This window comes from Sclerotinia sclerotiorum, genomic scaffold (assembly GCF_000146945.2).
Source record: "Sclerotinia sclerotiorum 1980 UF-70 scaffold_25 genomic scaffold, whole genome shotgun sequence".
Taxonomy (NCBI): domain Eukaryota; kingdom Fungi; phylum Ascomycota; class Leotiomycetes; order Helotiales; family Sclerotiniaceae; genus Sclerotinia; species Sclerotinia sclerotiorum.
This window is the reverse complement of record NW_001820811.1, coordinates 24334-39456: the sequence shown is the minus strand read 5'-3', so window position 1 is coordinate 39456 and position 15123 is coordinate 24334. Positions and strand designations below refer to the sequence as shown.

The 15123-nt window shown below is 41.7% G+C and overlaps 5 protein-coding genes across 5 annotated transcripts; all 5 read left to right on the top strand.

Annotated features, from left to right (window-relative positions):
- Nucleotides 1-666: 666 nt before the first annotated feature.
- On the top strand, nucleotides 667-2551 carry SS1G_13391 (hypothetical protein; the record flags this gene model as incomplete). The annotated part of the gene is made up of 7 exons (XM_001585457.1): nucleotides 667-710; nucleotides 771-1005; nucleotides 1064-1434; nucleotides 1489-1581; nucleotides 1650-1760; nucleotides 1813-1910; nucleotides 1959-2551. The coding sequence occupies 7 exons, from the start codon at nucleotides 667-669 to the stop codon at nucleotides 2549-2551; spliced, it is 1545 nt and encodes a 514-aa protein (XP_001585507.1).
- A 1455-nt stretch (nucleotides 2552-4006) lies between these two features.
- On the top strand, nucleotides 4007-5388 carry SS1G_13390 (hypothetical protein; the record flags this gene model as incomplete). The annotated part of the gene is made up of 3 exons (XM_001585456.1): nucleotides 4007-4622; nucleotides 4708-5119; nucleotides 5190-5388. The coding sequence occupies 3 exons, from the start codon at nucleotides 4007-4009 to the stop codon at nucleotides 5386-5388; spliced, it is 1227 nt and encodes a 408-aa protein (XP_001585506.1).
- Nucleotides 5389-6491: 1103 nt separating this feature from the next.
- On the top strand, nucleotides 6492-7490 carry SS1G_13389 (predicted protein; the record flags this gene model as incomplete). The annotated part of the gene is made up of 1 exon (XM_001585455.1): nucleotides 6492-7490. One exon carries the CDS (start codon nucleotides 6492-6494, stop codon nucleotides 7488-7490), a length of 999 nt encoding a protein of 332 aa, XP_001585505.1.
- Nucleotides 7491-10676: 3186 nt separating this feature from the next.
- On the top strand, nucleotides 10677-13521 carry SS1G_13388 (hypothetical protein; the record flags this gene model as incomplete). The annotated part of the gene is made up of 3 exons (XM_001585454.1): nucleotides 10677-10819; nucleotides 10869-11278; nucleotides 11330-13521. 3 exons carry the CDS (start codon nucleotides 10677-10679, stop codon nucleotides 13519-13521), a joined length of 2745 nt encoding a protein of 914 aa, XP_001585504.1.
- Nucleotides 13522-14249: 728 nt separating this feature from the next.
- SS1G_13387 (predicted protein) lies at nucleotides 14250-15095 on the top strand (the record flags this gene model as incomplete). Its single annotated transcript, XM_001585453.1, has 3 exons — nucleotides 14250-14305; nucleotides 14404-14541; nucleotides 15014-15095. The coding sequence occupies 3 exons, from the start codon at nucleotides 14250-14252 to the stop codon at nucleotides 15093-15095; spliced, it is 276 nt and encodes a 91-aa protein (XP_001585503.1).
- Nucleotides 15096-15123: the final 28 nt, after the last annotated feature.

Below are 15123 nucleotides of genomic sequence, written 5' to 3'. Positions count from 1 at the left end.
TTCCGGCACCGCGCTTCAGCTGTTACACGATAGCGGTAAACTCCAATCATTACCGAATTGACATATGAGGCTGGGATAGTCAAGGCTGAGCCAAGTTTCATGGCCGTATGGGGTAATTGGACAATTTAGAATGGAGATACATAATCTCTCTTTTTTTGGATCTACATACACAGATCTACCTCTTCTTTGGGCAGAGCTGTCCCATGAAATCTCCTCCATTACTGATCTCCGATTTCCGCCTCGTCGCAGGAGGATGTAGAGTGGCCGGAGAGCCAATCACCCATGAGAAAGGAATCATTGGGATGAAAAGTACATACGTAATCCTTTGCTATTACTAGTCCAATCCAGCCTTGCACGAATCGACTACTGCCAGTTTTTGTAATTACTTTGATTAATATTGTCACTAGATTTTCAAGTAGCTTTCATCAAAACAGCCCACACAAAGGTGTTGGCCGGCATTGAGAGCTCATAGGCAACTGTATACCCTAAAGAATTGTGGATTTATGAATATTGCTCCTTGTTCACTTGTTAGATTACTTAAGCCTCTCTGATATCTTAAGTAGGGACTCCATCCCTCAGGGTATGCCGTATCTACTTCTCACATCCGACCTTTGAGGTATTTTGACCTGATAGCTGTCACTTACGATTTCTGCTCTATCCACAATCATGAGTTGGATAGCTAGAAAGTCTAATATCCAAGGTGATATTTGGTGAGCACTTATAACCATCCCCTTCCAACATATCTTTCTTACCAATTGTTTTCTCATTAGGCCCGGACTGCCCAAAAGATTCCAAACATTTCTGTTTTTTAAGATCAAGAAACCAGACGAGTTCAAGCAGCGGCTGCGATCTTTTGCGAAGAATATCACGACTGCAAATGATGTATGTGTTATGAAGGACCAGATCAGCGCGGCGAAACTTGAAGCTCAAAAGTTGCGTCAATCGGCCAAGACTCTAGCCTTGCCAGGTGTCAATATTGCATTTGCCTCGACTGGTCTAGCAGCTGTAAGTTACTCCCTATACCCCTAAAGATTTGAATGCCACCGTTGACGAATCTCATTAGCTGGGTAAATTCTCCTTTAAAGATGCTGAGGTGAAGCGAAATCAAGAGTTTTACACAAAATTCAAGAATAATCAACTTCGTGGTGGTTTGTTCAGGAAGGGCATGTATGACGACCTCGTAAATGAGGGCTGGGACAACCCCGAGGAGATTCGAGATGAATATTCCCCATCAAAGCATTGGATCGATGGAGTATTTTTGGTCACAGCCAGCCTCCAGGGCGCTTTGGAGAACCAGGTAAATCGTGTTAAAGAACATTTTCTCAAGGTGGATGGCCGTGGTGATGCCAATAACTATGAAATCAGTAATGACCCAGCGATTGAGTTCATATTTGATAAACAAGGCAAAACTCGTCCGGAAAAGGGCAAAGAGCAGTGAGTACTTTCAAACATATAACGAAATTCGATATATTCTAACTTGTACCATAGCTTTGGGTTTGAGGATGGAATCAGTCAACCGCTTATCGAAGGCCTGGATGAAGTGACACCCAAAGACAAGGAGCCCAAGTCTGTGAAGTCAGGGTAAGAGCTTCTTAATATTAATTTACTTAGGTCATCTCAGTTGACCAAAGGGTGACCCTGCCTTGCAGATTAATCTTCGCGAAGCACCCTGGTGATAAAATGAAGCAGCCAGATTGGGCGGAAGACGGGAGTTTCCTCGTTTTCCGAGATCTGCAACAACTTGTTCCGGAGTTCGACAAGTAAGTTGCTGTGCTTCTTTTATGATAAGCGAACTAATGGAGACATTATTAGATGGTTAGAAGATAACAAAGAGCATGCGCCAAATGCTAAGATGTCTGAGGACCCGAAAGAGAAGCTTGCTGCATACCTGATGGGCCGATGGAAGAATGGTGGGTATATCCGACTTCGATTTGATCGGCCGTTAATTGACTAATCAGGTACCCCCGTCGATGAAAACCCCCATGACGATAAAGATAAGAACCTTTTCCGTTCCAACAACTTTGACTTCCATCCCATCGAAAACCACGATAAGTGTCCCTTTGCAGCCCATATCCGAAAGATGCGACCTCGTGGAGACTTAGACCATGATCATACTGTCATCATCCGTCGCAGCATTTCTTATGGAGATGAAGTAACACCAAAAGAAGAGCTCGAACAAAAATCGGATGATAAGAAACAACGTGGTCTTCTGTTTGTCTGCTATCAGAGCGATATCCGCGAGGGATTCAACTTCTTAACTACTCGCTGGGCAAGCAGTCACCACTTTCCGGATGGCAAGGGTAAATTTGTCGGTGAACATGGCCCTGGCATTGATGCGATTGTGGGTCAACGACAGGCTTGCCATCCACCTCGTTCTATCGGGTTACCAGATGGTAAGGTTCCTACGGAGGCTCGCCTTCAGCTCGAACAATGGGTAATTCACAGAGGTGGTGAATACTTCTTCTCGCCGAGTATCAAGGCCCTCGAAGGATATTTGACCGATGGTCCTGATTATCCGCCTGAGATTACAGCTCCACGACCATTAATATAATTATCCATGACCTGTTGCTATGGGCGTCTATTGGGACGGATTAGAACGTGTGGGGTTTCGAGATATTTATCAGGGTGTAGCAAAGTGTTAAAAGTAGCTTTTTTTTTAGAAAAGAAAAGATTTATCTCGGACAATTGAATCAATCAAGAAGATTTTTAAACATCAAATTTGCCCACATACTCGACATCTCACCAGATGTGCAACAAAAGAAAGCAGAGGTCACGAGATTGTCATGTGTTGGAAAGTGATTGGTTGTTCGGCATTGTTACATTTCAGTAATTGACAAATATGTAATTCTTCTTGTGGATACTGATAACACAACATCATGTGTGCAGTTCAGTACGGAGTATAGGGTAATAGTAGGATTGGATGTCCGATGTTAAGGGAAGTGATTTTCTTGCAGTTCTTTTCACAAAGCGTTTCGTTCCATTTGTCTTGATTCTCCATTCTCAATTCTTGATACTTGTTTATGATTTTTGAAGTCAATATTCGACCACGGGTGGAAATCGTTTTCATATTATTCCGAAAATACTACACGATTTGAGACTTGGACTTTGAATATACGGAGTATATACCCATCTAATCCATGCAATTCACAATTGACCTCCTTCATATTTTCAACGGCAATGTCATCCGAGAATAGCCCCACAAAGTGGGTTCCTTCAGGGCTGAGAGTAAGCTGAGTACTACTTGTGAATAAACGTCGATCAGTCAAAATCTTATCACATTCCCGGTGAATAGAATATAGATAGATGCCTTGAGGATTCTGTACGTACGTACGTAGCACAAGATTGCCCTCGTACTTAGCCCTACCATCGTAACCTAGAAACCGGCACAGTCATACCAACGCCACAGAAAGCCAAGCGACACCACGTGACTTTGAATTGTCGAATCAATTCATCGCGTGCCTGACATTTCATAAATGTTCCCCTGACCTCATCACATCGCATCAGCATCCTTCCATGTTTCACCGCAGTGCAGCTTTAGGATGCTGAACATTGCGCTAATTTCAACGTTATACCAGAAAAGTAAGAGTTTACCTTCGTCACGTCACGAAAATCCACCTTAAAATGGAATCACCAGCCCTTGAATGCAGAAATGATGGTGCAGGGCAAGGAGGTGGACAGATGGTGTGGGTTAAATCCCAAACATATACTACTACTACCTATTCTTACATTTCTTTTTCTTCTTTTCTTCCTCTCTTCCTTCCTTCCTTCCTCCCTTCTCTCCCTTTTGTTCTATTTCTTCATATTCACTCAATTTTAGCGGACACGCACGTTCCTTCTTTGTTGTCTGGATGACACTTGACTCCATTGAATAAAACGAAGATAGAAAACTCCACTTTTGAACAAATAAATCGCTTTACGAGTCAAAATCATAATTTCGACACAATAAACAAAAAGTAATAGAGAAAATTACACTTTATACACCGGATCTAAATTTACTAAAGCTACAATGTCCATCTCTCATCAAAGCACTACCTCCCTACAAGTCCAAGCCCGCAACAGTAATAACTTCCCTGAAACCGAATCAACCCTCCCACATCTTCCCCGCACACCCACAAGCTCTTTCCTAGAAAACCTCCTCTCATATCTCGGTCCATATAATCCATTCCCAACAGCGATATCTAAAGATGATACAGTTTGGTTATTGGACAACACGGCTTACAAAAATCAATTGACGGGAGAATGGGAAGCGGAGTTTGTGGCGGCAGTTTGGGAGACTGAGAGTGGTAAACATGTCCCGGAAATTATAGGCGATATAGTTGGGAGAATTGGTGCAGATGGTGATAGAGGAGAAGACGAAATTGTAGAGGAGAGATTGAGACCATTTTTGATGGATGTTAAACCTGGGAGGGTTGTTGATGTCGAGTTTTCAGAGCACCAAGAGAATACAGAATTAAGATTGGGACCGGGTGGAAGAAACGGTATTAGCAGCGATATTCGAAAATTGAAAGATGGTACAGATGGTGAGATCGCAACGTGGAAGGCGGAAGTGCCGACAGGAGCAGAGGGAATATTGGAGATGAAAACAGTTTTTGCAGAACCGGAAGGATGGGGAGTCATTTCTGGTGAGTTTGGAAATTCAATCGTTTAATCCTTGGAATTTGTTAAATTTTTGGGCGGTGTCGAAGAAAAAGTACTAACGCCACACAGATATTGATGATTCGATAAAAATAACTCAAACCAGCTCTCCCATTGGCATTCTGCGCTCGACTTTTCTATCTAAACCCCTACCCATTGAGGGAATGCCAGAGTTTTACAAACATATCCAATCTTTGATCACCCCTAAACATGCTTCAGTAGCTCCTTGGTTCTACCTATCTGCCTCACCCTATACTCTCTACTCATTTCTCAGCGAATTCCGTCAGGAATACTATCCTCAAGGAACCATGATATTAAGGGATGCGAACTTCTTGAGCTTAGGGGGGTTGCTAGAGACATTGACAGAAGGCACACAAGAATATAAAGTTGATAGAATGGAGAAGATCCATAGATGGCTGCCAAAGAGGAAGATGATTTGCGTGGGGGATAGTACACAGAGTGACCCGGAGGCCTATGGAGAGATGTGAGTTCTAATCCTTTATCTTTTATCCGCCTTGACTTTCCAATTACTAATGATCAATTAGGTACCGTAGGAACCCAACCTGGATCAAGCTAATCCTCATCCGCAAAGTAACAGACATTGCTGCAATCGGCATTTCCCAGAAGAACGAGCCTGAGAGATTCGAGAAGGCTTTTACCGGTGTCCCAGAGAGCGTATGGAGAGTATTCGAGAGCCCAGAAGAGTGTTATGAAGTAGTAGATGAGTTGGTGAAGGAGGCGGCAGCACAATGATTCAAGAACATTTGAGCGATAATTTTGTGGGGCTTGAGGGTCATACCAGGGTTTTGGAAGTATTTATAGAACGGATCTGTATTAACTGGAACTTTTAGTATTGTCAACAATTTGGTTGTTGGGGTATAAACACACAAAGAGCCTATCAATAAACGGATATTTCTCGAATTAGAACAGGAGGAGACGGCGTCAAATTGTTTGCAAGCAAATATGTTTTACAGCACGATTATACGAGTGGATAACCCATTTTAATATACGCAATGGCAGGGTCTCCTCTCCAAGAGCTCCTTTGTGATTTCATACAAACATTCACACAATCTTCTACTTCGGCCTGTGCCTGGGATGTTGTTGGTGAAGTGGTTCGAAATCCGGGTTTTGCATCCTATTGGAATGGGCAGCCGCCCTGGATAATTCTCGGACCATCAAGGACACCCGCTTTTGGGTGCTCAGTGTATAAATGACAGGTTATCTGGCCTTTTCATAAGAAAATCCAGAGTGGTTTTATAAATGTTTGCTATCATGCCTTGTTACGGAGTAGTACAAGCCTAACCGTTAAGCGCTGAGATGATTTGATTCTAGTAGAGTCTGGGGAGGTATGGGATGACTCGGGTATCCCATATCTTGTCGTATAGTGCGCGCTGGGCGAACAGAATCCCTGCTAGATCGTCAATGCTCAGGCCGTTATTTGTCAAAATACCCTGATTATACTCACTATCAAGAACCAAGTTCAGGTGGAGAAATAAATACCCCGCCACCAACTACAAACACAGTTAGTTATAAATACCTACTTGTAGGTCAAACTTGTGTTTTTACTTCCATTTGTTTCTTTGTGGTTTGGTTGGGAATTAAAGTATTAATTAATACTATCCTAAACATCAAGTCGAAGATCAAATGTGTTAACTTGGCAACGATCGTTCCCAGGGCAAGAACTAATTATAACCACATCCCATTTACTCTTCCCCTTCCAAAATACTTTCTTTCTCATCTCTTGCACTTCAGATGCATCAATAAGTTTATGAAAACCCTATAAAATACCATTGAGTTACATTTGTACAGCAAAAAGAGCATTCTGAATATCAATTATGGCGGTCTCAACAACAACCATGATCAGTTCCACCCCCAACCCAGTGATGTCATTTCCACTATCTCTTCGACAACCTTCTCCATCAAGAGGATATGACACCTTCCACAATTTCCTTCCTTTACCTCCCAAAATCCGCAGCACAATCTGGCGTCTAGCTTTCCTGGAAACTCAACCGCCTCGTCTCATCGAAGTTCGTGCTCACACCGAAAAGAATCTATTTTGGGATATAGATTGTGAGAATATACTCTTTCCCGAGCCAACAGGATCTACTGTAGTCAGATGGACGGAAATTAACCCGCGAGGTCGATCTGTAATCGAGAACGTATCATGTGAAAGCAGGAAGGCCGTGGAAGGAATGTGGGATTTCTGTTTTGGTGATACGCACAAGGAGGGTCTTGGCATGATCGAACTTTTCAACGGAGACAACGGAGTCGAGGATGCGAGATATGTACAAAGAATGATTGTTGAGGGAGCATTCGGTCCCAGTTTAAGGAGAGGAATCAAGTTCTTGAAGGATCGGGACACAATTTACCTGAAAACGAAGGACTATGAAACTATGAGAGCATTGCTGGATTCGCGGGCTAGCATGGTTAATTTGTCGAGTTTGAAGAAAGTAGCGATCGATGTGCTTTGGAATGGTAATTACCTGTTGGAAAAACAGCTTTTTGAGGGTTGGCATACGAAAGAGACGAGAGCTGCTTCGAAAGGAGGACATAACATAAGCGAGATCAGATATCTTAGAGAGGAACCAATGTTGAAGGGACTGGAGGAACTGACGATGGTCATGGAGGATAATCCACGACGAAGGGAGTACCTCTCTGAGATTCAGGACTTGTCGTCTCAACTTGAGGGGAAATTGACCCTCCCTAAACAGATGGTTACCATGGATAGTGTTTCCGATGAGGAATTGATGGAAGGAATGTATTTGGCTGTAGAGCGTTTGGAGAAATATGAGATGATGAGGAATGGAGATGTTAAAGTTGAATTGGTCAAGGAAGGCCAACTAGTGGCTTGTTGAATAATTATCAACAGGCGTTTGGAAAGACAGGCCAAGAGATCATGAGATAATTTGGGCTTTTGACAGAATGGTTTGTCTATTGTTAGAGACCGTTTTGTACGACAGCGTATTCCTCAGAGACAAATAAATACTGTAATTACCTCATGTTTTTGAAGAGATAGTATTGGGTTTCTTGAGACCAGAAAGAGCATCAGATTGAATTGATTGATTTTCTAGCTAAGCAGTTAAGCTGCGAGTATATATTCAAAAATGAAGGAATCAGGTTAGGTATTCAGCCTTCGGAATTAAAGTGCTTTGAAATCGAAATATTGAAAGCAAACAAACAGTATACCAAAAAGGGAAGAATGAATTAAAAGTTGAGTTTTGTTTGCTCCTTATATGCATCATGCAATATATATGCATATGCTGCCAAGATCCCAGGAGGTCAACAGATAGTGAACTCAATATCAGCCCCATTCAGGTTTACAAGTCTACTCTTAAGGTGCACTTATTGAAGAGTATTGGATGAAGAATAAGCTCCAATTTTCCTAACTGCAGCTAATAAAATCACTTCTTATATTGAACCATAAGTGTAAGATTGGTATTTTGAAGAAGTGAAAGACTACCAAATCATCTCATATTTAGATAAGTTCGATTGTTTGAGACGAGATAGAATTTAGTAAGGGAGAAAACTGGAGAGAAGTGGTACTGAATAGTTGATATGGGGATATGATGTGAGGGCATATTCGATGGGATGCTGCTCGTGTATTATGTTAAAATCATTCGAATGAAAAATCATCGGTATGCATAGGTCACATAACCTTAATATAGATGCAGAGTTACAAGCTGATGGGAAGCGTCATGAAAATATCCTTCTTTTACCTTCATCATCATCCAGTATCCTTCCCTTCTCACCCTGTGGAAGCATGATATCAGTAAATTACTGATAACATAGCCTGTGTAGAGCTAAAATGGGATTTCAAAATCTCGTTACACAGTGGAAATTTCACTCTACACTAAAGTGATACGATTCCCAATTTTTACTAGATTTATTTTTAAAATGGTGATGTTTAACCCTTCGATTTCTTCAATCTTTTCAATCTCTTTATTATTTTTATTAAATAGTGATAAGTGAATTCTTCAAAAGGTAGATTTAGATTATTTTCATTATTTTCTTCAATATTTAAACAGAATAGTTAGGATATATATATCTTCGTAAATCGGCGATAATCAGGCTTTTGTAGAAAAGAGGAGGGGGAATAAGGGAGGAAGGGAAGGAGGGGAAGGTCAATTTTGGAAAGTATAATTATAGGAAATATTGATTCATGACTCGATTGTAACTTAATCATCTTCAAATTCGAAGCTATTCACACTAATATTCATACTGATATCTCGTTCCATGGTTTTCACAAGCTACATGTCCGAAAAATGGTGCCTTTACTGCTTGGTGATCAGTGAATTACTGTTGAGTTGTTAATAAACATTATTGATTATAGTACAATAATTTACTAATTTCATGCTACCATAGGCTATGCTCATAGATTGATGTGACGTCATAAATTGCACTCACAAAGTAAGACTTACTACCTGCCAGGTACTTTACTCGAGTAGTCAGAAAATAGATTATGATGAGGGGCTGAATAATTGGATTACCTCCTTCAGAATGAAGGGGTGAAAATACACCTAATTTTATAATGTATATCCAAAAAAAAAAAGATTTTTTGTACTCAATTAGTAAAAATATTCTCAAAGTTATTGTTACGACAGGTAACAATTAGGTCACGGGATTAGTAATAACACGTGATGCGAGAACTCGAAGAGCGAAAGGATCGAAGCTCGATCCTCTCGCTCCCTCCGAGCCACGAAGCATAAAGGTCTATATAATCAAGATGGATTTCCTTTGTATAAAGCTTCGTATTCAAGATCAATCATTTAGTATACTCTACTATTAGTTACGAATTGCATATCATCATTATCATTACTTAAGTCTCTGTTTGACGCCTAGTTATAAACCACTTCGAGAGCTGTTACGACGGCTTCGGATCTCGTATCATGTGACCAATTATGTAATCACATGGTCCCTTCGATCCCCTCGGTCTCTTGATCGAAGGGACCGAGGGGACCAAGGGGACGATTAGCATGAAGGTCTATATAACCAAGATGGATTTCCTTTGTATAGAGCTTCGTGCTCAAGATCAATCATTTAGTATACTCTACTATTAGTTACGAATTGCATATCATTATTGTCATTACTTTAAGTCCCTGCTTGACGCCTAGTTATAAACCACCTCGAGAGCCTAGAGCACTTCCACGTGATCTAGACGGCAAACCTCGTAACATTTCCATTCTATGAATTCGATCGTTTATTCTATTTCGTAATGTAGTTCGAGGGACTTGTAGATTTTCGCAGCCTTTTCAATTGTAAGATTTTTTGATTTTTGAATAGCTTTAATAGCTAAGATTATTTTGGCCTCTTTTGATTGTATTTCCATAATAATTCGTTGAAATATTGCGTCTTGAAATTGAATGATAATAGATATTGAAAAAGTGGCGACTCGCTGATAAACCACATTATATTGTAATGATACTGTATTGGAGGCAGCGGCTGCCTAAGGTTCGTAGGTTAGTAGTTATGGGTTAAGGCTTTATCACTGGTATTTACTTGGAAGTGAAGTCGTTACTAGATCAAGTAGAATGTAGGTAAACTAATTGATAACTAAGTTGAGCACGAAGCTCCTAAACTATGAAACTACTCTGAAACTACTCTGACTATATAATGAACGATAAAGGGAGCCCCTAGAAGCTTTCTGGCTCCTCAGGGCTCCTGGAGCTCTAGGAGCTTTGAAGGCTCCTAGGGCTCCTTATCACGTGATTACTTTTCATCTCAAGACACTAATCCTAATGGTGAATCGTGACATATATGTATCTTTTCTTAGTCCTCTACTTCGTACCACGTGAATTGCTTACCATGAATTGCATGCGCCACATTATAATCAGCCACACACAATAAAGAGCACCAAAAATATCATTCACCAGTGATTCTTTCATCATCAACAACATCACAACACCATTTTCGCTACATTTTTCATAAGAATATTGGAAGTTATTGATGATATTTTGGTTGAATATCTAAGAATCTAGTAAAGCTTCAGGATTCATACCATCTTCTAATTCTCAAGTAATTAAACTGCTTTGTCTGCTGTGATCATGTCGGGAAAACAAAATAACAGAACTGCACAACAACCTTTGGTTGATAAATTTCTCCAAGTTGGAAAGGCAGCTTTTGATCCAGATATTCCAGAAAGCACGAGATTCCAATCGCGACATGAGTTTGACCAGTTGATTGAAAGGTACACTTCCCCCAATGTCTCTTAACCGGTAGTTCTAATTGTTCTGTAGTACTTCGACCATAAAGCTCATGCCAGTTCTAAATCTTCTTGTCCAGCCAGATCGAGTACATCCATGGTTACGAGGACCTTTGATCCATGCGTTAGCCCGTCTGCCTCTTAGGCGGCGTGGCGTACAAGATACAATTGAGTTTGTCTTCTCAGTACACCCGAGCAATGCAAGTATGAAAGCATCAGATACAGTGGGTAGTCGCGCAGTAAACATTTCTCATGAAGCCATGAGCTCCGCATCAAGACTTTTGTCCGCACCTCCACATGGTATGTCAGCAGAGAAATGGTTTGGTGGTATTGCCCCTCAATTATTTGACCTCCTTGATGGAAAGGGCGAAAAGGAAATGGATAAGGCCGCTTCTTACATTATTGGTTTTGGAATTTTGGGTCGAAAGCTCTATGGAGCTCCAGGTAGGGATAATAAATTTCTTAGTCATCTTGGGCATATGCTGAAATGTTTAGGCACACCCGGATGGAAGGCTTTGGTTGAGCCAATCATTGGGATGATAGATCCATATCTCACCTCCCAATCCACAAAACGAAAGTCACGAGTTGAGGAGATAATAATACTTGGAATGCCCGAAGTTCTTGTTTCCGCGGAAGATCTCGAGAGGAGTTTACTAAGATTACTTACTCTGGTAACATCACATCCACATCCATCACTGACGAAACGACTCCTCAATCCAATTCTCTTACCACTGTGGGCATTACAATGCGTCAAAGTAGACGCTAGTACTGAAGGATCCCGTGCTTGTGCAAAGAGGCTGTTGAAGATCCTACTCCAGCTTTCATCATCAACCGTATCAAACACGACCAAAGGTCCGCTTTCTAAAATTCTACATAATATTTTATTTCAGGGCAGATCGGAACCTGGTAAAGCGAACTGGATGTATCATTCAACAAAGGATGGTAGAGGTATTCAGATTGAGAAACCACCGAATCACATCAACTCCAATCAAAATCTTGATATTGGACAAATCAACACAGCTGTAGAAACATTTGTTGCACTTTTAAATGGTGTTCCTGAAATTGATTCTCAAGTATCTCAAATATTTTTGACGTTGTGTCAAAAATGGCTCTCGCAAGCTAAGACTCGGCCGGTCCCATCTATTATAATTCATGCTTCACCAACAAGTGATGAAGAAGATGTCAAGACAAAGCTCATTGAAGCGAAAGTTTTACAGGAAATGATAGATACCATGCCAGAGAAACTCGTTCAAGATTCAAGACAGTTAGTGGAACTGATTGACGGAGTACTGAACGACTCAGTCACCGAAAATGGAGATTCTGAAGATCAAGAAAACATTGTCGCCATTGCTCTAAGTCTTTTGAATATTATACTCACATCACCAAATTTTAAGCCGACCCCTGCTATAGAACCTTTCCTTGAAAGAATTGAATCTTCCCTTCGAATTTATGGACGCAAAACAGACACGGAAACAACACAAACCGCACAAAATCTTCTTATCATTTTACGATTTCGCCATGCACTTCATGAGTCAAGCGCGACACTATCCAACGATGTTCCTAGTCGAGCGACAGAGGATCGGAAGACTTATAATCTCGCCATGTCGTATCTGACCTCTGTTGAATCCCCTCCACCAGTCAGAGTTCAAGGGATTGAACTAATTCAGACCTTGATTGGCGCTCGTAGTTCGATCTTGGATATACCCGCGCTTCTCGTTTTATTCTCCTCTCTACTTCAGGATTCTGATGAATATGTCTACCTTCGCGCTATTAGGTGCTTCATTGACCTTTCGAAAGTTCATCCTAGGGCAGTGCTCGAAGACATCATTGAGCGTTATGTGGACGGGAATGAGGATTATGATCTTGATGCACGTTTGAGACTTGGGGAAGCCTTACTTCAAGTGATTCAATCTTCACCAATGAGCTTTACTGGTGCTATCGCACAAACTGTCAGTGAAGGTCTGCTTTCTGTCGCAGGTCGAAGAGGATATCGACCAAAAACCGATGCGGAACGAGTGAAACGTGAAAATTTACAGAAAATGAAGACAGCCGAAGCGGAAGAGGCATGGGATGGTCCAGTGCCACAATTGGACGAAGTCCTTGAGTCGGATGCCTCTCATCCAGAATTTGAATTAATTTCCAGAATAATTTCAGGTTGGGAAAGTAAACGTGGAACGGAGGATATACGAATTCGCTCATCTGCCTTGGCTATTTTAGGTGAAGCTATAGACTGTAACGTAGCAGGGATTGGATCCAAGTCAATATCTATGTCTATTGATCTCAGTATTCATATTCTCACATTAGAACCTGAGGTTGAAAAGGGCATCCTTCGTCGGTCTGCTATTCTTCTCGTGATGAGTTTTGTACGCTCGTTGGATAAGGCAAGATCCGAAGGTAGACATTTAGGATTTGGGTTCGTGGGTCGAAGCCTAGATGATATTACGAGAATATTAAAATATGTTCAGAATATGGATAACGATGGTTTGGTCCGGCAGCATGCAAAGGATGTTGTTGAAGGGATAAAATCATGGCAAATGAATTCTTTGATCCCGATTGGGGATTCAGGACGGGGTGATAGTTTCGAGCATTTGAGTACCGGCGGAATTGGGAGCTTGGCTGGTTTGAACATTACACCTGTCGATAGGAATGGAAATGTGGCGAGACCGAAGATCGAAGAAATCGAGTAAGGTGGAGTGGATGGGGTTATTGTATTCTACGACACACTTGGATGCCGTTGGTATACTTAATATTTGTTGAGGCAGCGGTATCCGCCCAGTTTCGCGAAATCCCATTGTTGAAATCTCGAGCGGACCATCCTCTGGCGCCTCCCCATCACCAATTTCTTTTTGCGGCCACAACTCTTGTGACTCGAATTATCCCATGAATAAAGTGGATTTGGTCAACATAGGCAATCCTTACACACTCGTAAGACCGGAAATTATGCGACTTCGATGCTCTTGCACGCCCCACAAAACGGGAAAATGAGAGTACGATAGGGATTACGAAGTACAATACCTGGTTTCTCTAGCGTCCAATTCTCATGCTTTTCTGGCAGCATAAGTAGAGGTTTAATAAAAGGGGCCCAGGACAATTCCTCCAGTGCCTGTTCACGCAGAAATCATAGTACAGTAAATTGTCCGTTGGCCAAAGCATGCATTCAAGCCTTGCTGCCCATTTGACTCGCTGGTAATGTACTGGTATGTCACATGTAAATCTCACTCCTCGGTCTTTTCGTAAGGTATCGAAATGAGCTTCTTTCTTCGAATAATCACTATCGTTCCATTCTTCCATTGTTCCATTAAGATGCTTTCCTTCCAAGAAAAATTCCCATGTTCGTCTGCAGCGATACGAAAGTGTTAAACGCAACAACCCAGCCCTGCCAAGAAAGTGGCTCCAATGTCGTTGATTAGCCGACATGTACGGAGATTTCTCCCAATTCGAAATAGTGGCTGCGGGGAGTAGCCCCACTCGGTCCTCAAAGCTGCCATTTACCATCCTCATGGAACCTAAAGAAGAAAGTGGGATTGCATCCTTATCCTCATCTTGACATGTTGCTCCGAGATCTCCAGTTTCATTTGCAAGTTTGGGAATGTTATACCCCGCAAAGAGGCCGCGTGGTGTTTGTTGTTTGCTATTTTCTCCCTACGGCAGAACTTTGATAGTTGTTTCCCCCGGATTTCTCCACACGCCGTTGCTGCACGACAAACGTTAGTTGTTCAGTAATTATCAAGGTGCTTGGGGGTTTCGGAATCCATGGAAGACAGGAATGCCTGATTGATATCGAAATAGCACCAATTAATAACAGGCATGATTCATGTATCTGAACCGGATGATACGGACGTATTTCCATAACTTCCATCGGTCACCAGCTGTCACCCAATACCGCCTTTTCATTCTTTAATTGATCGTCCTCATAATATACTCACTCACAAGGTTACACCGAACTAATCCTACCCCCATCCTTCACATAGGATCCTTTAGCGTGAGCTATGATCCTACTGGTCATGAGAACATCTTCCCTCAACGAATTTAAACACCTTTCTGCTGCCACCTGGATTAGCTTCCACGGCTAATCAACAAATGTGCCATGAAATCCTCCATCTTGCGTGCCCCGAGTGCCTTCAATGCACAGTTACTCCTAATGTAACATTCCTTGCTGACTGCTGATCATTTTCGGAGATGGTTCCTGATTGACACTGATACGGTTCATGCCGAACCAGTTAGAATGAACATCTGGAGCTCGAAGAAAGGAATGCGGTAAATTTTCCCAGTGGTATCCTCGGTATTTC